This window comes from Ochotona princeps, chromosome 26, assembly GCF_030435755.1.
Source record: "Ochotona princeps isolate mOchPri1 chromosome 26, mOchPri1.hap1, whole genome shotgun sequence".
Lineage (NCBI taxonomy): Eukaryota > Metazoa > Chordata > Mammalia > Lagomorpha > Ochotonidae > Ochotona > Ochotona princeps.
In genome coordinates, this window is record NC_080857.1 from 2,824,425 (window position 1) to 2,848,871 (window position 24,447).

Genomic DNA, 24,447 nt, shown 5'->3' on the forward strand with positions numbered 1-24,447 from the left:
AAAATGACCAGAAGGCCTGGGCTCAGCACGGACGGGTCTTAGTTGCATCAGGAGGTGGTACAGCCAGCAGCCCATAGACCCCTGCACCCCTGACCCTCTGTGCTGGACTTGGGAGCAGGTGGTTTCCAGACAGGCCTGGCTGTGGCAGGAGGCAGAGGAGGGAGCTGTGTGGAGTGGGGGTGCAGAGGGCAGGCGAGGGAGTGTCACCAGGGCTGTGCAGGGGTGAGGCCCAGGGTGGAGTCCAGGCGGTGGCAGCCGCATCCGGAGGGGCTGTGCCTGCGCAAGGTAAGGTAAGTGTTCCGGCCGGCTAGGCTGGTAACGTGGACACGGCGAAGGATCTGGGGATAAGGCACCGACACAGAGACCAGAGATGGTGGAAATGTCTGTCTCCGGCCTCTCTCGTGGCCTGCTTTTATTGCCTCCACTCTTGTCCTTTCACCTAGTTTTGTTTACGCTTTCGCCCACACCCTCATTAGCAGAATATTGGATACAGCTGAGTTCCATTAGACCAGGTGCTTTCAGCCCAAGCCCATTGCCTGTAGTGCTCAGCTTAGCGAGTGCTGACCAACTCCTTAGCCCACAACAGGTGAGCGGAGGGTGGGCCAGGCTGTGAGAGGGCAGAGAGGCCTCTCGCAGGCAGCTGGAGATAGCAAGGGTATGGAGGGTGGGCCTAGGTAAGCAAAGGCCTGGCCAGATGCCAGGTGGCCAAACAGAGCCATCTTCCAGCCGCGGCCTGACCTTTGTGGGTGCCCGCTGCCCCCATAAGCTGGGGGGAGGGAACTGACAGGAACTGACCTCCTCTTTCTGCAGCTCCACTCCTGGCCCTGCCTGTCTGGTACAGGAGACGGGTCTGCTCTGTGAGGCCCGCCTCTGGCCCTGGCCCATCAAGCTGTCACTCAGCCTGGGACCCGCCCATACCTGGCACCTGAAGCCGTCTCAACCTCTCCCTTCTACAGATGCACAAACTGAGGCAAGAGCGCCACACCCAGGTCATTCATGCAGTCTACACGTGTTTATTGAGCTCGGGCTCTGCCAAGCCCCAGGCCAGCACAGGGGGCTCAGAGAGGAATGTGGGTGGACCCTGTCCGGAGGCGCTCACAGCCTGCAGGGCAGCCAGCCACAACAGCAGACACTCAGGATGCAGTGTGGTCAGTGTGGTGTTAGAGGGACCACGGGTGCCTGCGGGAGCACGGGAGGGCTTCCTGAAGGGAAGAGCTTCAGCGGCAAGGTCTATGCAGGGGCGGGAGGCAGGACAGACGACGACAGGCAGGACAGGCAGCCGGTCCAGGGAGGACCAAGGGTTCAGCAAGCGGCAGGGAGCACTGGGGACTGGAAGCAGGCAGCTGGCAGAGGCTGGCAGGGACGCCAGCGTGGCGGGCGGCGGGCAGCAGAGGAGGCCGCTCCAGCCCGCAGGCCCTCAGCAGGGCGGGGGTGGGGGCGTGGGCTGCCAGTGCCGGGGCCTCAGGGTGCAGAGTACGGGGTCCAGCGGCTTGAGCGTGGCCTGCTCCTGCAGCCCGAAGCGCTGCCCGGGCACCAACCGGAACTCGAGTCTCTGCAACAGCTTGGCCATCACCACCTTCACCTCCATCTGCTGGGCAGGGCAGGAGTGAGGGCAGGGCGGGACCACAGGGGTGCATGCTGGGCCGGGCTGGGCAGGGCAGGAGTGAGGGCAGGGCGGGACCACAGGGGTGCATGCTGGGCCGGGCAGGGCAGGGCAGGGCAGGGCCCACCCTCCTACCTGAGCAAACTGCTGCCCGATGCAGGAGCGGTGGCCCAGGGAGAAGGGGAAGTAGGTGAAGCGTGGCCTGCAGGAGAGAGATCCGACCAGGGTAGGGCACAGCCGCGTCTCACTGTCAGGCCCAATTCCACAAAGAGCTGAGAGCACAGCGTGGGTTCTGTATCTCCTCCACTGCCCCTCTGGCCCCAACAGAACAACCACCACCTTCTCCATCTCACAGATGGGGCCCCTGAGGCTCAGGGAGGTCGCCAGCTCTGGGCAGAGTCCGAGTCTGACCTCAGCGGTCTGTCCTTGGAACCAGGCTCTATCCAGTGATGCTTTGGGCAAGGACACACGATACAGCCAGCAGTCATGTCCCTCGGGGCTCCCACTGCTCAGAGTGGACCCTCGAGGCCTGGGTTTGGGGAAGCACAAACTGCCCACTGACCAAGTTACTGCGCTGCGGCTCCTCCCACACTCCTCTCGGGGCATTCAGATGCCATGCAGCCCTGCTGGGGCCACCCTCCCCACCCCCCAGGCCCACTCACAGACATCCAAGGGGAACTTACTTGGGTGCGCCAGGGCTGAAGCGATCAGGGTTGAAGGTCAGCGGATCCTCAAAGTACGTGTCCATCCGCCCCATGACATAGGTGCTGAACTGCCGGGCAGAGGAGCCACATGGCCCTGGCCCCCAGGGCCAGCCCACTGTGCCTCCTGAACCTCTACAGCCACCCAGGGGGTGACTCGGAGTGGAACGGCCCCCACCCCTGGGAGTAGGAGTGGGATTCTGCTCCTTCCACCCCCACCCCTGCTGGAAGCTGGCCCAGTGTGTCAGCTAGCTGTGCGATTAACCCATTTCACAGTTGGGTAGTTTGAGGCTCAGAGGCTTGCTCCATGTCCTTGGGTGAATAAGCGACTAAACCAAGATTGAGAGGCGGGTCTGACCGTGGGACGCCTCCAGGAGCTGCTGTCACTGTGTCTTGTAAATCGAGACTTGCTGCAGTGGGCATGGGGGTGTGTGTAGGATATGAGTGACCACTTTGAGCTCAGGGCTGGGAAGGGCCTCTCGAACCACACCCAGGCAGTCCTCACCACCAGTAAGTTCATTGCTTCCCAGTGTCAAAGATGTGGCCATGGAGACAAGCCACCCTCTGAGAAGGCACACTGCACACAGCAGACAGGAGAGTGACACAGGAACCTGACTTGGGGCCTTGTGCAGCCATGAGACGAGCACCCCACAGAGGAAACAGGCCCAGAGCGGCCTGGAAGAGGAGTACAGAGGGCGCCCTGTGGGTTGGAAATGCAGAGAGGTGCTCAAGACCCCAGGTACCCAGCTCCCCCACACGGGGACTTCCAAAGGTGCAAAATGCATCATTATGGGAAAAAAGAAAAAACCCTTTTAATTTTCCATGGACCTTAGAATTGGTTATTTATTTGAGTGAAAGAGAGCTTCCACCCACCGGTTTATCTCCACAGATGTCTGCACGGCCAGGGCTGGGCCAGGCTGAGCTAGGAGCCCAGAGTTTCATCCTGGTCTCCCATGGGGGTAGCCAGGAACCCCAGCACTCAAGCCATCACTGCTCTTCCCTGGACACTCACTGGCAGGAAGCTGGAGCCAGGACTTGAAGCCAGGGACCCCAGTATGGGATGTACGCTCCCCAAGCTTTGTGCCATGTCCCTACTCTCCACTGAGCTTTTGGAAGTATCCTGGTGTTGGTGGGCACAAGATAAGTAGCGGAACTGGAAACAGTGTGTGAGTGGACAGGAAGCAGTAGGCTCCTTTCCACCTCTATTGGGTGCCTGCTTTGGCATGGGACATGTGTCCTACAAACCAAGCCTCCCCAACCTGGGGAGGTGCCTCTCCCAGTAGGACACAGGGGTGGCAAAGCAAGCAACTGGAATCTAACACAGTACTGAGAAGCTGTGGTGGCTTACTCCCATGGCAAACCACCAGGTAGCAGTGCCTTGGGGAAACCTACCCAGATTTCAACAGTTACTGCACTGAACTAAAAAACACAGCTGGAGGGTCCAGCACCATAGCCTAGTGGCTAAAGTCCTCTCCTTGAATGTGCCGGGACCCCATATGGACGCTGGTTCTAATCCCAGCAGCCCCGCTTCCCATCCAGCTCCCTGCCTGTAGCCTGGGAAAGCAGTGGAGGATGGCCCAAAGCCTTGGGACCCTGCACCTGCGTGCGAGACCTGGAGGAAGTTCCTGGCTCCAGGCTTCAGATCAGCTCAGCTCTGGCCGTAGCAGTCACTTGGGGAGTGAGTCATCAGATGGAAGATCTTCCTCTCTGTCTCTCCTCCTCTCTGTATTTCTGACTTTGTAATAAAAATAAATAAATCTTTAAAAAAAAAAAGTACAGCTGGAATCCACCACCCATAATGCCAGCAGCTCATACAGGCGCTGGTTCAACTTCCAGCTGCCCCACTTTCGATTGAGCTCCCTGCTAATGTATCCAGAAAAGCAGTAAAGAATGGCTCAGGTGCTTGGGCTCCTACATCCCGTGGGAAAGCTGGATGGAGTTCCAGGCTCCTGGCAGCAGCCTGGCTGCTGTGGTCATTTGGGGAGTGAGCCTGCAGGTGGAAGATTCTTCTCTCTCCTCTCTGTAAACAAATCTTTTTTTTTTTTTTAAGGTAAATGTAATATCACATCACTTTCTGTACACACATACGCTCAGAGAGAGATGGCAGGGAATGGCAAACTGCAAGCTCAAGGCATGGGAAAGGCGGGGTAGGGCAGGGTGGCCTGGTTTCCCAGCAGGGTGGTAGGGAAAAGGGTTGTCTGTGAGTGGACACCTGTGTGGGCAGAGCCATGAACGGATAAGAAGCAATGTGCTCAGGAGGGTGGGGCAGGGACAGGAAACAGAGCGAACGAGGGCAGCTGTGGGTCAGAAGGGAACGGGTCTCTGCCCCTGTCTGCTGTGTGCCCTCAGGGAAGTGCCCCGGGCTGCTCTGAAGCTCCATGTCCTCAGCGAGAAGTGGGCACCTACCTCCAGGGTGATCTGCTGCATAGAGGCCCTCCTGCAGTCACAGGGTCACCAAGCGGGCATGGGCAGGGAGGCCCGGTGCAGGGACCATAAAGGGGCACTCAGGAAAGATTCAGGATCAGCCACGCTGGGAGCAGGCGGCCAGCCCCCCTCCGGCCCCCCAGTCCCCCAGCCCCCACGCACCAGGAGTGGGGTGTTGCCAGGGACTCTAACACCATCGATCAGTGTCTCCTCCTCCAGCAGGCGGAAGGTGCCCCACGCAGGTGGGTACAGCCGCAGCGACTCCTTGAGAACCTGGCGAGATGGAGGCAGATCGTGGGGCTAGTCAGGAGCCCCTGGACAGCCCAGGGTGGCCCAGGCCCGGTTCACCTCTCCACTCCCAATGCTCAGTGTGCACACCCCCAATAGCTGGACAGTCAAGGACCAGGGGGAAGAGGAGGCTGTGCGAGGGACTCGGTGGGACTCTGTGGCAGAGCTGGGGCCAGGAACCAGAGAGCCACAGGCTCTGCGAAAAAGCCCAAGGCTTGCGGAGCCCAGGGCAGCTGGGAAGCCCAAATGCAGCCTCAGGTCCTGACTGCCACCATCACACTGGCTGTGCATGGGCACTGCCCAGGAAGTCCTGGCCTATGCCAGGCCCAGGGCGGCCCAGGCCTCAGGTGTCAGCAAGCTCCCCATGCAGCCCAGGTGCAGCCTCTGCAGGGTTGGGGGTGGCAGGTGCAGCCGCCGCTTCTGCCCCAGCCACACCTGGGACAGGTACTGCAGTCTCCCCAGGTCCTCGCAGTCCAGGTGCTTCTTAGAGCCAATGACCTCATCCACCTCGGCCTGCAGCCTGTCAGGGAAGACAAAGTCAAGTTCGTTCCAATGAGACTTTCCCCGTGTTCCTTGTAAGAAGTGGGAGTTGCCGGCTGAGACTCGAAGTTCCCTGCCTACAGACCCTGCCTGCTCCCCGGTGAAGGACACCAGCAGCGCTCACCAGAGAGAGAGAAGAGAACCATGCTCTGGGGGCTCTGAAACACCTGCCCTTCGTGTCTGATGCTTGGAAGCTGCATGCCAGACCCACGCATGAAGGTGCCTGCCATGGCCTTTTCACAGTGACCACAACTGCAGATGACAGCACGAAGATGGGCAAGCTTCAGAAGCACTCTCAGGAAGCAGGGAACAGCGCGTGTCGCCGAGGACATGCCAACGCTGGCAGCCGGCACACTGCTCTGGGGAACAGCAGGCGTAGCCGCCAGAACTGGCAGTGGCTAGCCACAGGAAGGCCACTCCAGGTGGTTCCCCAGAGGACTCGATGGCAGGATGCAAGGGTGTCTGCGTGCTCAGAGCAGCATTTCCAGGAAGCAAAGGTAGGAGTGCCGGAGGTGGGGGCTGAGCCAGAGGAAGAGGAATGAGGCCCCAGAAGAGGCGGGGGGCTTCAACAGGACACAGCACCCAGGGAGACGCGTCAGGCCTGAAGGACCAGTCCTGCGCCACTCATCTGCACAAGGTGTTTGGGACACCCAAGGGCTGCAGCCCAGGAGAGGGAGCTTGAGGCTGGGGGTGGAACCACCGAGAGGATGGCTCCCCACCATCAGTGCCGAACAGGGCTTGAAACGGTGCGTCCCATGCATGTTAAAAAGCATAGACCTTGGAAGCATCCAAGCAGTGGCAGGCTGGAGCTGTGATCAAGTTTATGGTAAAGACGGCCTTGTGCCTGGCCTGGCAAGGTCACCATGGGTGTGCTGGCTGCTGTGCACAGCCTGCCTCTGGATGCCTGTCACAATGGACCCGGGTCACCAGGCCCAGGAATCTCACAGGTCCTCGCTTCGGCCTGTTGCTGTGCAGCCCCCCTCCCTATGGTCATCCCCAGCTCTGGCCCGCCCAACACCACCAGTACCTCCCAGTTCTGCCGCTAGAGTTCTGGTTCCCTCTCAGCTCCAGCTCAAAGCCCTGAGCAGAGGGAAGGCACCACACTTCCTGTCCTCCTGTGGTGTCAGGGCTACACAGAGGGAACAGGTGCCTCCCAGAGGCTGGGAGGTGAGGGCAGGAGGCACAGCCACCTCCTTGGGCATCCGAGAAAACTCAGCTTAGGGAGGAAGGGGAGGAGGAGGCTAATGGAGGGAGGGGACAAGGAGTAAGGGGAGGGATGGGGGAAGTTTGCTCTCGAGAAGTGCAGGGAGGAGAACTTCCAGAAACAGCACATGCAAAGGCCCTAGGGTGATGGGACGGGGAACAGGACACACTGGAGGGGCCCCAGCCCTGGGAGGCAGCCCTGGGAATGGGATCCCAGACAAACTCTTCTGCCAGTCTGCTGGGCAGCACCCATACCTGGCCACGATCTCTGGCTGGCGAGACAGCTCCAGCACTGTGAACGCCAGGTGGTTGGCAGAGGTCTCGTGGCCTAGAGCAAAGGAGGACTGTGAGGCCATGAGGTCAGCTGGCCCAGCCAGCTCAGTGAGTGCCCAAGTCCCTGGTGCAGCCTGGGCCACGCCAGGCACCCACTTCCCGGGCCCAGCCAGCCAAGCTGACGGAGGGGCTTTGAGCACTGCCGCCTCTTCAGAGCTGGCTGGGATGCTCAGCAGGGTGTCCCTGCCCCATTTTGCAACTCTTGACACACAGCAAAGGGCTGGGACCCTGAGGGAGGAGAGCCCAGGAGGGTTTCAGGCCCAGCTGGCAGTGCCATTCCAAGCTGGCCTCGGGCAGCGGAGCACAGTCTAAGCGCCATGAATTCACTCCGAGGGGCCACTGGCAGACCCAGCAAGCAGAGTGTCTGCCATCGCAGCAGGCAAGGACAGGAAGTCCTTAATCTGGCGAGGACTTCTATCCGGGGCAGCGAGTGGCACCCACTGTCTGCGCCGACCCTGGCCACTCCTCCAAGTCTCCTGGGCAATCCACACAGGCTTGTTTCCCTTGCCTCAAACCCCGGGAGGATCCCCTGTTCCCCAGCACAACTCGGGGTCCCCCTCATCCCTGCTAAGCGCTGAGCCCACCCCAGGGCATAACCGAGGCTACACACCAGCAATGAAGAAGGTGACGAAGTTGTCCAGCAGCACCTGGTCATCCTGGGCCCCCTCCTCGGCTGAGAGACAGGGAGAGGGCGGCTGAGTGCACCTGTAGGCGCCTCGGCTGCCATCCGAGCACCGCCCCGCGCGGCCCCCCGGCCCTCACCCTTGAGGATCTGCGTGAGGATGTCAGCAGGAACCTTCTCCCCTCTCTGCAGGGCTTCCTGGCGGCGCTGCACCCACTCCTTGCCCACCTGGCGCAGCAAGCGGATGCTCTCACGGATCTCACGCAGCTGCTTCCTCTTTCCTGGCAGAAACTAAGCGGGAGGCTGGCTCTTACCACACACACCCCCACTGCCCGCTGCCCGCTGCCCACTGAGGGGCCAGCTCTTACCACACATATCCCCGCTACCCACTGCCCACTGCCCACTGAGGGGCTGGCTCTTACCACACACACACCCACTGCCCACTGCCCGCTGCCCACTGCCCACTGAGGGGCCAGCTCTTACCACACATATCCCCGCTACCCACTGCCCACTGCCCACCGAGGGACCAGCTCTTGCCACACACACCCCCACTGCCCACTGCCCGCTGCCCACTGATGGGTCAGCTCTTACCACACATATCCCCGCTACCCGCTGCCCACTGAGGGGCTGGCTCTTACCACACACACACCCCACTGCCTGCTGCCCACTGCCTGCTGCCCACTGCCCATTGGGGGGCCAGCTCTTACCACACGCATCCCTGCTGCCCATTGCCCTCGGCCTGACCCCCACCGCCCCAGAGGACTAGCAAGCTGGGAGGTCAGAAGGTGAGAAAAGTCCAGAAGACACACAGCAGCCAGGGAGACTAGAGCATCATGAGTTTTTTCTCTCCTCAAGGGCCATAGGACCGGGGGGGCAGGGCTTAACACAGCCACGAGGCTCTGGGAAACAAGAGGGGTGCCTCAAAGGAGTGGGGGGTTAGGGGCAAATCACAACACTGGGAAGTGAAGCGGGAGGAAGGTCCAAGACGCGGGCTGGCGTTTGAGGCTGCAAGGTCAGAGGCTGAGGTCTCGGGGGTCGGAGGGGACCCTGAGGAGCAACTCAAGATTGCCTTGTTTCTCTAGCCTTTGTCCTTCATCCCTGGAACACGGAAGCAATGGCTGGAGCTGCCGCAGTCATGTTAGGATGAGGAGGTGTGTGCTGAGAAGAGTGGGATCCAGGCATGTCTGGCTTTGCCGGGCCATCAAAGCTATCCTAGCTGGCCTGGTCTTGAGACCATTTCATACAGAAAGCTTTTATGTGAAGCCCCCACTGGAGGTGCTACAAGCATTACACGTCCTGACTCAGAAGCCACTGAGACCCCCCCTAGAGAGTCCTGCAAGGAGGAGCCGGGCGGGGCAGTACCTTGGCCAGCGTGTTGCGGGACGCACTGATCCCCTCCAGCATCACTCTCACCGCCTGCGAGAGCGGCTTCTGGGCACCCAGCAGCATGCTGGTCTCCATCCCGAAAGCTGCCTGACGAGAGAGGAGGGCCAGGTCAGGGCACAAGAAGGACAGGACCATACAACCCAGCCACAGCTCGCCGTGTCCTCCACTTCTCACTGCGACCCAAAGTAGGAGCTGCTGCTGTGGCACAGAAGGCTAAGCCATCACCTCCAGCGGCAGCATCCCTTATGGGCACTGGTTCAAGTCCCAGGTGCTCTACTTCCAATCCTGCTTCCTCCTAATGCACCTAGGAAAGCAGGAGGAGAGAGGGCAGGAGGGGGCGGGAGGGGGAGGGGGAGGAGGGGGAGGGGGAGGAGAGAAGGTCTCTGGGCCCCGAGCTCCTGTCCCCGTCCGGCCACCGCCCTCACCTTGGCCAGGATGTCAATGGTGGCACAGGTCAGCATGTCCTGCATGGACACGGGGGTCTGTCCGTCGGCCTTGGCCTCCAGGATCTGCACCAGCTGCTCGGCCTTCTCGTTGAACGTCTCCATCAGGCTGAGCAGGGAGCTGGGGACACAGCCCAGCATGAGTGGTCCTCAGAACGGGCTGGAAGCCCCGACGGCCCATGTCTACCCGCTCCATTGGGACCGGGCTGTGCACAGTGTTTGCGTCCAAGGGGCAGGGTGGGGGAACCTTCTTGGCTTCTCTGGGCTGCTCTTGGGAGCACAGTCACCAACCACTCCCCTCCCTGCGTCCTGAGGGGTTCACAGGGTCTCTGGCAGCCACTGAGGCTTCCTGGGGCCCTTGATGGGGTCACCCAGGTCCCCTCCCTGCCACCTGCAGCCTGCAGTGCCTCCTGCTGGGGAGAGCTCTCCTCTCAGACACAGAGCTCAGAGAGGCACGCAAGGACTGGCCTCGGGTCCTGACAGGGCTGCTGGCCGCCCTGCTGTACACCCGAGGCCCAGACCCCACGTGCCACCTCACTCACCTGCGGCTGAAGGCCAGCTCAATGACTCGCCGCTGCTTGTGCCAGCGCTCGTAGTTGCACTCCGACACCAAGCCCTGGCCAAAGAGTCTACAGGAGACAAACAGGTGGTGGGAGGTGGGGGCGGGCGCACACACCACACATGTGTGACATGCACACTGACTAGACACTCAAAGGGGGTTGAAACTGAGTGCAATGTGGTGATCATTCAGCATAATAATAAAGAAGGACTAGGGAGATTTTGTGCCCCAACCTCAGCAACCCCGGAGACCCACCTAGATGCCACCTGGGGCCCCCTCTGCTGGGCCTCGTGCCCCGTGCTGCCCGCCCACCCTGAGGCCCCATTCCCGGCTCCTCACCTCTCTCCAAACACAGTCTGGATGGCACGGTACATCTTGGAGTCCTTGTTGTACTTGGTAGACATCAGGAATCTCTAAATATCCCCAAGAACCCCACATGAGCTCATGTCCCATGGGAGGTGGCAGATACACCCAGTGCCAGCCCCAGTGTGAGCACCTTGCATGCACGGCCTCGGGGGATGACAGAAGGGGCTGATGGTGTCTCCCGTGGACATACACCAGCAGGGCAGCCCCTCACCGCAAGGCCCAGACGCCATGTGCCACCTCCCAGGACAGCAGAGTTGGAACAGGCACCTGCCATTCTGAGACCACAGCGGGGAAGCAGAAGGGGGGCCGCTGGAGCATAGGAGATGCCCAGCCCAAGATTCGGTGCTGTTAGGACCAGCCAGGCCATAGAGAGCCAGGGGCACTTCCCGCAGGCTGGAGGGCAGCCTGAGCTGCAGAGAACAGCACACAACCTGCCTGCTCGGCTTGCTGAGGACCTGAAAGTGCTGACGTGGTGCGCGGCACGCAGGAGGTGCCAGGTGCCCCTCAGCCGCTGCTGCATCCCTGCTGCCAAGTCCGCCCTAAGACCTGCGTGCATTTCTGTGTCCCTTTAGGCAGACAAAGAAACAGATTGAGACCGGCATGTGGCTCAGCAGGTTAAGCACTGCTTGTGACACCAGCATCCCATATGGGCACCAGTGTGAGTCCCGGCTGCTCCATTTCCAAGCCAGCTCCCTGTTGATGCACCTGGGAAAGCAGCGGAGGCTGCTCCAAGTGCTTGGGTCCCTGCCACCCACAGGGACACCTGTTTGGGGCTCCAGGCTCCTGGCTTCAGCCTGGCCCAGCCCTGACTACCGTGGCCATCTGGGGAGTGAACCAGCAGATGGAAGAGTCTCTGCCTCTCTTTCTCTTCTTTGCCTGTCTCTCTTGCTCTGTAACTCTGCCTTTCAAGTAAAAAAAATTAATCTTCAAAAAAAGTTCTAAATGGTCCCAAGGAGACGTACGTGGCACATGATAGATGAATTGGAATCCAGGTGAGTCGCCGCAGGGAGAGAAGAGGAAGATTACAGCCAGGGCGAAGGGAGGCACGGAAGCTGTGGTACTCACAGAGTGGCCCTGGAGCAGGTCACAGGCACTGGGAGCTACCCTCGGGGACAGTTACCCTCAGTGTGCTGAGAACCAGGAGGACGCTTCTCACTCTCCCCCACCCCAGGGGCTGCTGGCCTCTGTGAGCTGAAGGAGCTGTCCACAAGTGGCTCACACTGCCACAGCAGGGGTCCCAGGGGCAGAACTGGATGTCCACCGAGCTGGACCTGGCGTCGGGAGGACAAGGACACATGGAGAAGCACCCGCTCCTGTCACTTCCAGTACACGCCCACACTGCTTGCTCCCTCCTGCCACAAACACCCAGAAAACTGGGCAAGAGGACTATTTTCAGACACCAGACACCAGGCAGTGCAGGACTGTAAGCCTCAAAAACAGAAAGCTGCAGTCCTCTGACCCAGGATTACCCCAGCTTCCCACCCAGCAGCGATTCTGGGACAACGACGGTAAGAGACCTATATACAGTCCGCAGCCTTGCAGATGGAGATCAGAGTCCAGGCACATGGTGGAGCAAACGAGCACAGGGGAGGAGCTGGCCTTGGCCCCGTGCAGGCATCCGCAGGCAAGAACCAACCTGTGAAAAACCCCTAGACAAAAGCAAGTTCTAAGAAAGAGAATTGCTGGGTGACTGTAGACTCCAAATCTCCCCACAGCTTGCTCAGGGCCAGAAAATAACTCAACTTCCAACTGGTGGAACCGACAAGGTGCACACACAGGACTGCAAGCAGAGGCTCCAGAAGGACCACATGTGGACAACGGGGCTGAGCCGGCTCCAGAGACACTACCCCACACCTGCAAAGCACGGAGCTGGCCTGTGAGGAACTGCCGTCTGTTAGGAGATCCAAATCTCCTAAGGAATGGGCCAAATTCACACTGTCTACCTCGCAACAAAAAAATTACTATGCAGTGGTGGACACGGTGGTGGACACGGACATCCACACGTCGTATCAGAGCACCGCTGGGAATCATGGCTTCTCCACTTCCAATCCAGTCTCCTGATGACGCCCTTGGAGGCAGAAGGTGACAGCTCAGGTACCTGGGTCCCCATCACACACCCAGGAGACCTGACATAATTCTGGCTCCTGCCTGCAGCCAGGCTCAATCTCAGCTGTTGCAGGCATTTGGGGAAGTGAACCAGCACATCAATGAATTAAAGAGCTCGTTTTTCGAAAAAATTAACCAAATAGATACATATGCCACTAGCTCAGCTGATTAAAAAGAGAGAGAGAAGACATAAATCAATAAAAACAGAGACAGAAAAAGGAAATAGAACAACGGATACTTTGGACATGCAAAAACTCATGAGGAACTACTATGAGAAACTACATACATGGCCATGGAGGAGAAGGCATCTCCTGGCGTGCTCAGATTGGCCACAGTGGTCAAGGCTTTGCCCGGGTGTTCAGATTGGCCACAGTGGTCAAGGCTTTGCCCGGGTGCTCAGATTGGCCACAGTGGTCAAGGCTTTGCCCGGGTGCTCAGATTGGCCACAGTGGTCAAGGCTTTGCCCGGGTGCTCAGATTGGCCACAGTGGTCAAGGCTTTGCCCGGGTGTTCAGATTGGCCACAGTGGTCAAGGCTTTGCCCGGGTGCTCAGATTGGCCACAGTGGTCAAGGCTTTGCCCGGGTGCTCAGATTGGCCACAGTGGTCAAGGCTTTGCCCGGGTGCTCAGATTGGCCACAGTGGTCAAGGCTTTGCCCGGGTGCTCAGATTGGCCACAGTGGTCAAGGCTTTGCCCGGGTGCTCAGATTGGCCACAGTGGTCAAGGCTTTGCCCGGGTGCTCAGATTGGCCACAGTGGTCAAGGCTTTGCCCGGGTGCTCAGATTGGCCACAGTGGTCAAGGCTTTGCCCGGGTGCTCAGATTGGCCACAGTGGGCAAGGCTTTGCCCGGGTGCTCAGATTGGCCACAGTGGGCAAGGCTTTGCCCGGGTGCTCAGATTGGCCACAGTGGGCAAGGCTTTGCCCGGGTGTTCAGATTGGCCACAGTGGGCAAGGCTTTGCCCGGGTGCTCAGATTGGCCACAGTGGGCAAGGCTTTGCCCGGGTGCTCAGATTGGCCACAGTGGTCAAGGCTTTGCCCGGGTGCTCAGATTGGCCACAGTGGTCAAGGCTTTGCCCGGGTGTTCAGATTGGCCACAGTGGTCAAGGCTTTGCCCGGGTGTTCAGATTGGCCACAGTGGTCAAGGCTTTGCCCGGGTGTTCAGATTGGCCACAGTGGTCAAGGCTTTGCCCGGGTGCTCAGATTGGCCACAGTGGTCAAGGCTTTGCCCGGGTGTTCAGATTGGCCACAGTGGTCAAGGCTTTGCCCGGGTGTTCAGATTGGTCATAGTGGAGAAGGCACTTCCTACCTGGGCAGGAAGGAAGCAGGTGATGGCTCCAGGACTTGCATCCTGGTCACCCATGTGGGAGACTTGAGATTGAGTTTTGAGCTCCCGACTTTGACCTGGTCCAGTCCCAGCTGTTGTAGGCTTCCACTGATGGAAGGTGCCTCTCTCTGTCTGTCTCTATTTGTCCCCATCTCTCTCTCTCCTTCTGAATTTCAAATTTTAAAAATTTTTAATTAAAAAAGTGAAAGAAATGCTAGAATATCTGAATGGCCATATGCTAATGAAATAAACTGAAAGAAAAGTCAGACCCAGCGACAACACAGAGGAACCTGGAGGACACTGTGCTAAACAAAACAAGCCAGTTCCAGAAGGACATACATTATAGGACTCCGGCAGGAGGTACCCATGGGAGTCAGATTAATAGGAACAGAAAGTAGAGCAGTAGTGGCCAGGGGCAGGGGAGGAAGCAATGGATGTGGAGCCAGTGTGTAATTGGCACAGCTTCAGCTTGGGAAGACAATGCATAACAATGGAGCTGTCCTCAATGACACTGAAAATGGTTAAAATGATAAACTGCTGCACATATTTTTATCGCAATAGAAAATCTAGAAATATACCATTGCTTAAAAAGAAATTAAATATGTAGTTTAGAAAATCAACAAACAGTGGTCGGTGTAGCAGGTGAGAGCCACGGCTTGTGACACCAGCATTCAATGTGAGTCCTGGCTGTTCCATTTCTGATCCAGCTCTCTGCTAATGGTGTGGGAAAGCAGAATTCAGTCCAAGTGCTTGGACCCCTGCACCCAAGTGGGAGACCCAGAAGAAGCTCCTGGCTTCTGGTTTCGGATTGCCTCAGCTCCAGCCACAGAGGCCACTTGGGGAGTGAACCAGTGGATGGAAGACCTTTCTCTCTGTTTCTCTTTTTTCTGTAAGTCTGGCTTTCCAATCAAAATAAATACATTTTAAAAAGAAAAACACACACAGAGAAGTCTCCCAGACCACAAGCCCCAGAGGCACAGTCTGCCTACCAGCCCCTCCAATCGTATTGTTCCAGACTTCTCGCTTTCCTCCTTCCACTCTCACTGGTGTTTCAGGTTTCATAAACCATCGACGCCAGGACACAAATCCGGACAAAGCCCAGCAAGCCTGCGTCTCCACCACATTCCTGGGGGCTCGCCTGGGGTTTGTTCTCCAAGAGCTGAGCCAGAGCCCACCCACAGCCTGCCAGTCCTACCCGCTGCTTTCTCCCACTGCCCTTTCCTTTCCAGAATGACCGTCTCTTCCCCTCTGCTTTCATTTCTGAGTGGACCATTCCACGTGGTGGAAGAGAGGTAAGACTCTTGGGGTCCCCCCAAAATCCTCCTTGGGGTTTTCCCATGGAATGACTCCTGCAGACATCTGGAACACCCTCTCCCTGCTCCCCCAGTGAGTTGAGAAACACACAGTCAGGAAACTGACCTCTGGCTCTCCTGACCTTTCTGCTACTGGTGTTTTTGACTGTCCCGTGACCATGTCCCTGTGGCTGCAATTTTGCCACCACGGTTTCTAGGCAAAAATCCAGCCCAATAACCTTAAATGCTGCACGATATATGTGGATTGACCAGGTGACCAGGTCTTGCTGACCTAGCACCTTCTTCCTGAGACCTGATTTATGGACAGCCCCATGGCTGAACACTTTCCCTGCTGGCCTCTGGTCCAGGGGCAGGGCTACTGCTCTGTCACAGGGTCCCTGGTATTCTTCCCTCTGCCTCCTTGAAGGTCACTACCCTGACCCTTGAGGGACCTAGAGAGACCTCCTATCTTATCACTTCCTTCCCTTTGCATTTGCACCCCACAAAAACCTTGGGTCTTCTTGGGTGGCTTGAGTGGACTCTGGCACTGGCCCCGTGGGAACTCCAGAGGGATGTGATCACCGACTTGCTGTGGCATTTATAAGTCCACCATGGGTTGATGAAGGGCCACTCCGGTGCAGGGGTCTGGATTCCGGGCCCCGTTTTTGGGGGCACCCAGAGTTCATCCTTGTGTGGTAGGTGGGTGACGCTCCCTGGGCAGTCCTACTATGCTGCAATTCAAGGCGTCCTGGGGACACATGCCAGGGGAGGCTTTGTACATCCATGCCCACCTCCCAACCTCTCCCTCACTGTGGGTTCCCAGAGCCCAGGGCCTCAGTGATATTTCCAGTAAGGAGGAGCCACCTGAGCAGGCCACCAGGATGCGGAGAATTCTTTGCACTCTCTGACGTTGTTCTAAAGACTAACCGAGGGAGATCCTAGGAGACTCGAGTGTTCAAAGGATTATTTGTGAATGTAGCCTTGGGCCTTAAGACTTCGGCTGTTTCCTGGCACTTTAGAGCAATGAGACGCAAACATGGCACGGAATCTGCAAACTGTCTTCACGGCCTAAAAATCCATGATCAAACTAGGGAGTTGAACTTCTCATGTGTTAGCGTAAGGACCTGACAGGTAAGACCCCATCCCCTCCCCTCCTCAGGTGCAGCCTTGAGGCAAAAATGTCCGTTTACCCTTCTCCCTCCATTTTCCAATTAGTTTAACGCCCCGTCTCTAAGATCTGGACTAGAACAATCCCACGCATGGCCACACCAGAGTAACGCCTCTTGTGCTACCTGGGCCCAGCTACAGCTGGACACTGGGTTTAAAGGGATTTCTCCATTTTGAAGCCAAGAAAATCAGTGTTTACCGCTTTGTGGCAGGCATGTAAGTCACCATTTTCTAGCTAGAGCTGCTCTATGAAGGAGAAAAAAGAGACAAAATTCGGAATATCCAAGCTTTGATCCAAAGTGATAGGACAGATTGGTCCAGAAAAATTATATGAAATCAAATGCCTGTTGGTTTCCAGGGCTCGTGCAGCTCTTTGACAATTTGCTTTGAGCTTGTTTTATTTTAAGGGAGGACGATCTTTTCAAAGCTATGACCATACACTGGTGCCTGTGTATGTAGGCCCAGAGTTATTACACTTCCCCTTCTCAGCCATTCAAAAGCAGCCCCACTTCCCATCCAGCTCCCTGCTTGTGGCTTGGGAAAGCAGTCGAGGACGGCCCAAGGCTTTGGGACCCTGCACCCACATGGGAGACCTGGAGGAAGAGGTTCCTGGTTCCAGGCATTGGATCGGCACAGCACCGATCGTTGCGGCTCACTTGGGGAGTGAATCATCGGATGGAAGATCTTCCTCTCTATATCTCCTCCTCTGTGTATATCTGACTTTGTAATAAAAATAAATAAATATTTAAAAATAAATAAATAAAAATAAAAATAAAAAAAAATATCTCAGTCTCTCTCCCTCTCTGCCACTCTGCCTTCCAAATAAATATGCAAGTAAATAAATCTTTTTGTTTTAATGGGGGTTAAATAAGAGTTCCTGCCCCTACAGCAGTTAAATGGGAGAATAGTTGTGAAATATGTGGAAGAGATACGGCCTTAGTAGGCACCACTTAAGTATCTTTTAGTGAAATAGACTAGTCCAAGTTGATTCTCATCAGAGCCCTGGAGCAGAGCGCTGGAATTCCCAACGCGCAGAGCCTGAGAGGGAGACCTCACGCGTGCACAGGTCTGCATGATTCAGACCCGTCACCTTGGGGAAAGCCCCCGGCTCACGCCTCTGAAGGAGCCCCTCTCCAATGGTGAATGGCAGGGGAGAGGGCATGGGGGCTGGGAAGGCATTGCCCATGCACCTGGCCCTGGGAAGCCCCTCCGTAGCCCCAGCAAGGGAGCTGCCCCTGGAACCACACGGCCTCCTACCTTGACCGACTCGGGGCTCGTAATGATGACTGAGGTTTTGTGGAAGACGTTGACCCGCACAACAGGCCCATACTTCTTAGCCCTGGAAACCAAAGTGTCCAGAAGGAGGAGGTCAGTGGCATGAAACTGAATGCCCTGTGCCCTGGTCAACACTCCCCACTGCCACGAGCACCGAGATCATCCCACCCAAAAGTGCTCTCCAGAGAACCTGTCCCAAGAGGCCTGGGACACTGCCAAGTCATGTGCCCCACTAAGCCTCCATGCCACACCCGTGAAGAAAGGGGGCCGCCCCCACCCTGTACCCCCAAAAAGCCACTGTGAGAATTGGACAGTGTCCTGACTTGGAAAGTCTCTGGGGTGTGTAAAGCACCACCCCAAACCACTGCTGTGCTCTCATCATCCCCACCCGGTCTACAGGAGAGGAAACTGGGGCGGGGGCGGGTAGCAGCTGCCTGAAGCCCCAGGATGGGAATGGCCAGGCTCAGCTTCTGAGCCAGCCTCACCTGCTCCCTCCAAACCAGTGGCCTGCTCTGGGAACAAGAACGACCTGGTTGGGTGCCTGGATGGAGTGAGCTGGATGGGGAGAGCTGCTCCCACACTGGGGACCTTGAGCAAGGGCAATGAGCAATAAACCAGAACCCACCAATCCAAAAACATATCTTGGAGGATGCGACCACCAGCCTCATCCTTTCTCCAGAAGTAGGGGAGGTGTCCTAGAAGGAAACTGGAAAAAACAGGAGCGATCAGGCTCCACGGCCCGCCCAGCTAAAGTACCGCCCCCCAGAAATATGCTGGACCCTTCCTGGGTCCACTCCATAGGCAGCAGCACTGAGGCTCAGGGCCAGCAGCAGAAAGCGCACGGGCAGAATGCGGCTTCCTTACAAAGGAGTTGACATCACTCGTCCCTCTGCCCCTGGCACAGAGCTCAGGGGCTGGTGCTCACCTGGTAAACACCTAGCCCCAGCATCACATGGCTGCCCTATCTGTTGTGAGCCAGGGGAAAGACAGAGCAGCCAGGATTAACAGCTGAGGCCACACACTCACGCAGCACCGCTTGCACCAGGGTCCCCGATGTCCTTCCACTGGGGGACGGCTCAGTACGTCAGCCTTCAATGAGATCACCGGGCTGTTAAGGAGTGTCTGGTGTCATCTTGAGCACATTCCAAGGTGCCCAGGACTTCCTGTCTCCTACAGGATGGCTCCCATCAACCCTCAGGGCAGCGCTGCCAAGGGGGTGAGCACAAACTTGAACTGGGAGATGCTTGGCTTGCACAGAGTCAGAAAACAGACAAAAGCCAACAAGGATGATGTCAGCGAGCGACCAAGAGTGCGGACAGGGGATGTTGGGGTGGGGCAGTAGGGCAGAGGTGACCTGAGAAGTGACACCTGCAAGAAGCAAGGACTTTGGTCCCAAAGGCACCTTTGCCGTAGCATTTTAGGCAGTCGAGGAGGAGGTGCAGCAGCCCTGGGGTAGGAGTTGGCTCGTACTATAAGGCCCAAGGGGCTGGTGGCAAAGCAGTGCCCAGAGCCACCAAGGTGTCGGTGCACAGAAGACGCTGGACACTGCGGGCTGTGGCCCAAACTCCAGCTTAGAAGGTGGAGGGGCTGGGGAGCAGAGAGAAGACCTGACTCAGGTTGAAGGCGATCATGTATACAGTGGTGCTGTAACCAGGGTGGGTACAGGGGACAGAGCAGCAGTGACCAGCAAGGGGCGATGAGGCGGGCTCAGGCTGGGGGGCAGCGTGAAGGCAGTGAGACACAGCCAGGTTCTGACCCTGGGGGAAGGCGGAGCCAGCAGAATGATTGACAGGTGTGAGGCACAGGGGACATCAGCAGTGACTCCGGGAAGGTGGGAAGGACCACTCAGATGATGGGGCTGAGGGGAGCTTGATGTGCCCACCAGTGCCATCCTCCAGGACTCCCTACAGCTCTGCCTAATGGCACAGATAGGATAATCCAGGAAGTCACACCACATGAGCCCTGCTCCCCTGGCCCCTAACAGTTCCCAGCATTCCCAGGGCCCTGCACCTGCACCCAAGTTTGCCCAGCCTGGCTTCCCTACCCCTGCCCCAACTAGCTCTATGTCATTCTATGTCCAACTAGCTCTATGTCTTAGGAGCAGTGTTGCAGCGCCCAGTAGTAGAAGCTTGGCTTCAGCCCTATCAGGTGTGGGGTGCCCCCGAACAGCTCAGAGGACTTTTGAGCCAGAAGCTACACATTTTAGTCTGTGGCCAGGGGACAGCTCCAGGCTTAAAACATCAACTCGAGACAGGCCCCAGGAATAAGCAAGGGCCACCACACAGGGCCTGGCAGCAAAGGGAGACCAGTCAAGGGCAGGCAGCAGAAGGCACGAGTGGGGAGGCAAGGTCCACCTCGGACTGCTGCTGGGCCAGGTGGGGAGGCCCCAGGAGGTCACCAAACACTTCAACCTGAGCAATTTCAGCAGAGAAGTAGGGGGCCAGAACTCAGAGGGACTGGGGCCCAGCAGAAGCAGGATGGGAAGAAGGGGAACCCCAAAAGGCCATCTGTCAGGGACTTTCCTGAGGGGGCGGGGTGGTAGCAGCCAGAACAGGACTCAGGGGGTGCTCAGGTAAAAGCCAGCATGAGGCAGATGAAAAGCAGCACTGTGTGTGCAGGAGAGGGCATGCCTGGGCATCAGCCACTAGGCAGAAGCGAGTGGCCATCCCTGGCCAGGAACACCAGCCTCCCGCACAAGCACAGCAGGCAAGGTGCATGTGCCCGAGGCAGGGGTGGGCAGGTGTGTGGCAGGGCCACGGAAGGAAGTCCTCTGGCTACTCCATTTTCTTGGCCAAGCAGAATGCAATTCTAAGTGCTGGGGGCCCACGAAGAGGTGGCAGGGGGTGGATGTCTCCTCCAAGCGAGCGGCCATGCACGCACACCAGTTCACTGCAGAAAGGTGAGGCCTGGCTGTAGTGCCAGAATGATTTCCCCCAAAATGACACTTTCAGAGTTCTGAGTCATTGAATGAGGACAGTCTGGGTCCTACTGCCCCTCCCAGGTCAGACCTCAGAGCCCCTCTCCTGGCCCTCAGGCACCCCACCACCTGGGAAGGGAGGTGAGTGCCATGCCAAGGGGGCCAAGGGCTTGGCAGGCAGTGGGGTCTCCACCGCCTGAAAACAAAAAGGGAACCGAGACCTATTCCCTCGGGGTCCTGCAGGGGGCGCCGGAGAGAAGGCAGAGCGGGGCGGTGAAGCCAGCAGGCGCGGCTGATGGGATGCTAGAAGATGCAGACTTGCAGCTCCGTGACCCAGATAGAAGACCTCCGGACATGCCTCTGGTGACAGACTGGACATGGCTGAGTGGCCCAGGAAGAAAGGGGAGGGCAAAGACTGCCCCCAGCACCTCCTGTTGCCTATACCACTGGCTGGTCAGGTGTGAGTCACATTCCCTGTGTGCAGAGAAAGCTTAGGGTAGTCACCAAAGTCTGGACCACAAGATGAACCATGAGGCCTCCCAGAGGGGGTGGCTGAAGCCGAGGGTCCGCACCAGGTGCCAAAGGGCCAAAGGGCCAAAGGAACAAGTGCTCAGCTGGGGATCCGACAATGCCCCTGTGCCTAGGAAGCACCTGTTGCTGGAATTCGGCAAATCCAGATGTGAGGAGAGAATCAGCAGGGCCCAGATCTACTCCAAAATATACAAAAATTAGGAGGAAGGAATAGACCTTTGATTGCCAAGTTTCTACCCCATACTACCAGAAAGCCCAAAGCAGGGACAGAGGCATAAAGAAGCAACAACCAGGGCCCGGCAGCGTGGCCTAGTGGCTAAAGTCCTTGCCTTTAAAGCCCCAGGATCCCATGTGGGCGCCGGTTCTAATCCCGGCAGCTCCACTTCCCATCCAGCTCCCTGCTTGTGGCCTGGGAAAGCAGTCGAAGACGGTCCAAAGCATTGGGACCCTGCACCCGCATGGGAGACCTGGAAGAGGTTCCTGGTTCCCGGCATTGGATCGGCACAGCACCGGCCCGTTGTGGCTCACTTGGGGAGTGAATCATCGGACAGAAGATCTTCCTCTCTGTCTCTCCTCCTCTCTGTATATCTGCCTTTGTAATAAAAAATAAATCTTTAAATAAAAAAAAAAGAAGCAACGACCGCCTGTGTGGGGTCCCGTTCTCAGCTGCTGTGTGGCTCACTGCTGCAGGATGTAGAATCAGAGAACAAGGGGGCACTCAGGGTAGCGAGGAGGAAAGAAGTTCCAAGTGTCTGTGAAGCAAGGAGAACGAGGGGCAGGTGCCTCGAGCAGGCACAGGGGTCCCTGCCTGCACACTGGCCACTTCAGCCAGCACGAGGCGGGAAAGGCCACCCCAGGAGACTCAACACACTTGGCCCACCCCGGCTGCTGGAAGAGGTGCCAGGATCTTACTTTGCTGCTGCCTACATGTGACCGCCTAGCAGCTTTTCTTCAAAAATCTCCTTTGAAAATGTATTTTCATTTCACTTCTTTGAAATAAAAAACCCAGGGGGGACTACAGCCAGCCTTCACACCCCTCCCCCAGCAACCCCTTCTTCACGCATACATGTCTGACGGTCACGTGGACACTGTGCAGAAAAGATCTGGGGAAAAATCCAGCCGCCAGAAGGAAAGAAACAGACACACAGGTGCTGCTCCCGGATGAACCAAAAACATCGTGCCAACCGCAAGAAGCCCGACACGGAAGGCAATATCGGGCACGGTGCCGTCTGGGTGAAGTTCCCAGGGTCCAGAGCCAAACAGGCTGGTGGTGGCCCGTGGCTGGTCAGGGGAGAGGAAGCGGGGTGATGATCCATGAAGACAGCTTCCTTTTGGGGGTGATGGACGTGAGTGATCGCTGTGCAGCGGAGGAATGCACTACCAAACCAGTGAGTGGCATCCTTCCCAAGGCCGTGTGGTGTGGCATGAACGCTACAGAGAGGTGCTCAGTTGGGGTCTTACCTTCTCAAGCCACATTTCAAGCACCAGGTTGGGGAGAAGTGTAAGCACACTCATCGGAGGGCACAGTGTGGACCTACTGGGTCCCGCTTTAGGCAGCTGTTCTGAAAACTTGCCAGAGGGGCGCTATACGTAACCAGGAGCCTTCTACCCTCAGACCCTAAGGTGCCATGTGTTAGTGCCTACTTGTTCATGTGCCAGGCAGCTGCTGAATGCTGAGAACAGAACGAGGCAGCTACGGGTCTGTGCGAGACAGACTTCGCACAGGGGTGCATAAACCAGTCCCCAGTGACCATGACGCCATGAAGAACCACACGGTGGCTTAATAAGGGCTGGGAACATGAGCACAGTATATTGGGGTAGGGAGCAATAGAGGGGCCTCCTCGGGAAGCTGGCATCCCAGCCCAGCCTGCCAAGTTAGAGAAAAGGGGCTGAGCAAGCTCCCACGGTGAGCGAGGCACGGGAGGGCAGAGTGGCAGCCTGACAGTCGCGGGCCACGAGCTCTACGCTGAACCCATGGCACAGAGCGATGCGCAACAGGTGCGCAGCAGTCAACAGGTGGCAAGGAGGGAGCTTGGGAAGGGGTGCCCCGCAGGAGGCTGGAGGCCGGTGGACACCGCGCAGGGGGGAGGCCAAAGACCATCTGGGCGCAGCAAAGCAGAAGTTTGGGAAGAGAGGGAGGGGGTCGGGACCAGCAGGTGGAGGGGGCCAGCGCCCAGACGGCTCCAGGCGCCGCCCCCCATACATCCCAGGGCAAGGGTCTCGCCAGACACGCCAGTCACTCAGGACACTTAATTTAGAGCTGGGTTCTCGAGCCCTGAGGTGTTGGGGAGCCCGGGAGCAGGGAACGACACCTCTAATTCACGCTTCCCGGAGAGGTGAGTGCGGTGGGGGCAGGGTGGCGGTCGGGGCCGACAAGGATGCCATGACGGCAGCGAGGAGCCCAAACGCGACCTACGTGGCGGGACGGGGACGCACCCCCCGAGGGAAGGCGCTCGGAGCACACCGCGCGCTGGGCTGGGGCAGCCGGACCCCCTGTCCGAGTCCCGAAGTTCAACGGCGCCCGCTGCGGAGCCGAGCTGGCCGGGGCCGGACCCGGGTTTGCCCAGCTGCGTGACCTTGGGCAGGCGACTCAGTCTCCTCGTCCGAAGGATGGGGCGACGAGAGCGCCCGCGCGACAGGGCCGCGGGGCCCAGCCGGGCGCGGGGGGCGCCGGCGCCTGCGACGCTGAGTAATTGGTTACTAAGAATAGTTGGCGCCCCCGTGCCGGCCAATGGCCCCCGGGGCGGCCGCTGGCGGCCGCCCTGCCCCGTGCCCCTCCTCCGCCGCCCGCCCCCACCCACCCGGCTCACCTGGGCCGCGGCGGCCCCGGGATGTGCTCGTAGCGGCTGCGAGCGCGGTGCACGAAGGTGCAGCAGAGGCCGACGGCGAGCAGGACGGCGCCGCCGAGCAGCAGCAGCCCGGGGCTCATGGCTCCGGGGCAGCCCCGGCCGGGGCAGGGGTCGGGCCCGGTGCTCGCCGCCAGCCGCCTCGGCTGTCCGCGCCGCGAGCGCCTCGGCCCCAGGCCCGGCGCTCCCCAGCGCCGCCCCCACGCGCGGCTCCGCCCCCCGCCGGCCTCGGCCCCGCCCCGCGCGCGCGGCCTCCGCCAATCACAGCTGCGCTCCTGGCTCGGCCCCCCTCGGGTCCCCGCCTCTCTCGGCCAGAAGCCACGCCCCCCGCACAGAGCCCCGCCCAGAACGCGTTGTCCGTGGCAACCCCGCTTGCTCGGCGCTCATGCCCACTTTGGCAGGCTGGTTCTGCCCTCTTGGGTGGCTGCGCCCTCCCTGGCGCCTCCAAAGAACGGCGTCTCTTCGCCCGCGCTGTCCGAGGCCCCCTGCCTGCCTCCCCCAAACCCCGAGAAAGCTCCACGTA

At 58.6% G+C, this 24,447-nt stretch overlaps 1 protein-coding gene across 1 annotated transcript; it reads right to left on the reverse strand.

Moving 5' to 3' along the window:
* Nucleotides 1-1,198: 1,198 nt before the first annotated feature.
* Nucleotides 1,199-24,100, reverse strand: LOC101521226 (cholesterol 24-hydroxylase). Its single transcript, XM_058655336.1, has 15 exons — nucleotides 23,889-24,100; nucleotides 18,256-18,336; nucleotides 17,613-17,694; nucleotides 10,442-10,515; nucleotides 10,086-10,172; nucleotides 9,526-9,664; nucleotides 9,077-9,187; nucleotides 7,855-8,005; nucleotides 7,703-7,765; nucleotides 7,015-7,087; nucleotides 5,452-5,536; nucleotides 4,891-5,001; nucleotides 2,287-2,375; nucleotides 1,739-1,805; nucleotides 1,199-1,588 (listed from the first exon to the last, which is right to left on the reverse strand). The coding sequence occupies exons 1-15, from the start codon at nucleotides 24,005-24,007 to the stop codon at nucleotides 1,418-1,420; spliced, it is 1,503 nt and encodes a 500-aa protein (XP_058511319.1). The 5' UTR covers nucleotides 24,008-24,100; the 3' UTR covers nucleotides 1,199-1,417.
* Between the last annotated feature and the right edge of the window lie 347 nt (nucleotides 24,101-24,447).

Bases quoted from the DNA above. Each gene is read 5' to 3' on its own strand.
- LOC101521226 (XM_058655336.1), bottom strand. From the start codon at position 24,007: ATGAGCCCCGGGCTGCTGCTGCTCGGCGGCGCCGTCCTGCTCGCCGTC. The intron at 8,006-9,076 runs GTACTGCCCCGC...CCTCCCGCTTAG, and splicing joins CCCGCAACACGCTGGCCAAG to TTTCTGCCAGGAAAGAGGAA. The intron at 7,766-7,854 runs GTGAGGGCCGGG...CCTGTCTCTCAG, and splicing joins CCTCACGCAGATCCTCAAGG to CCGAGGAGGGGGCCCAGGAT.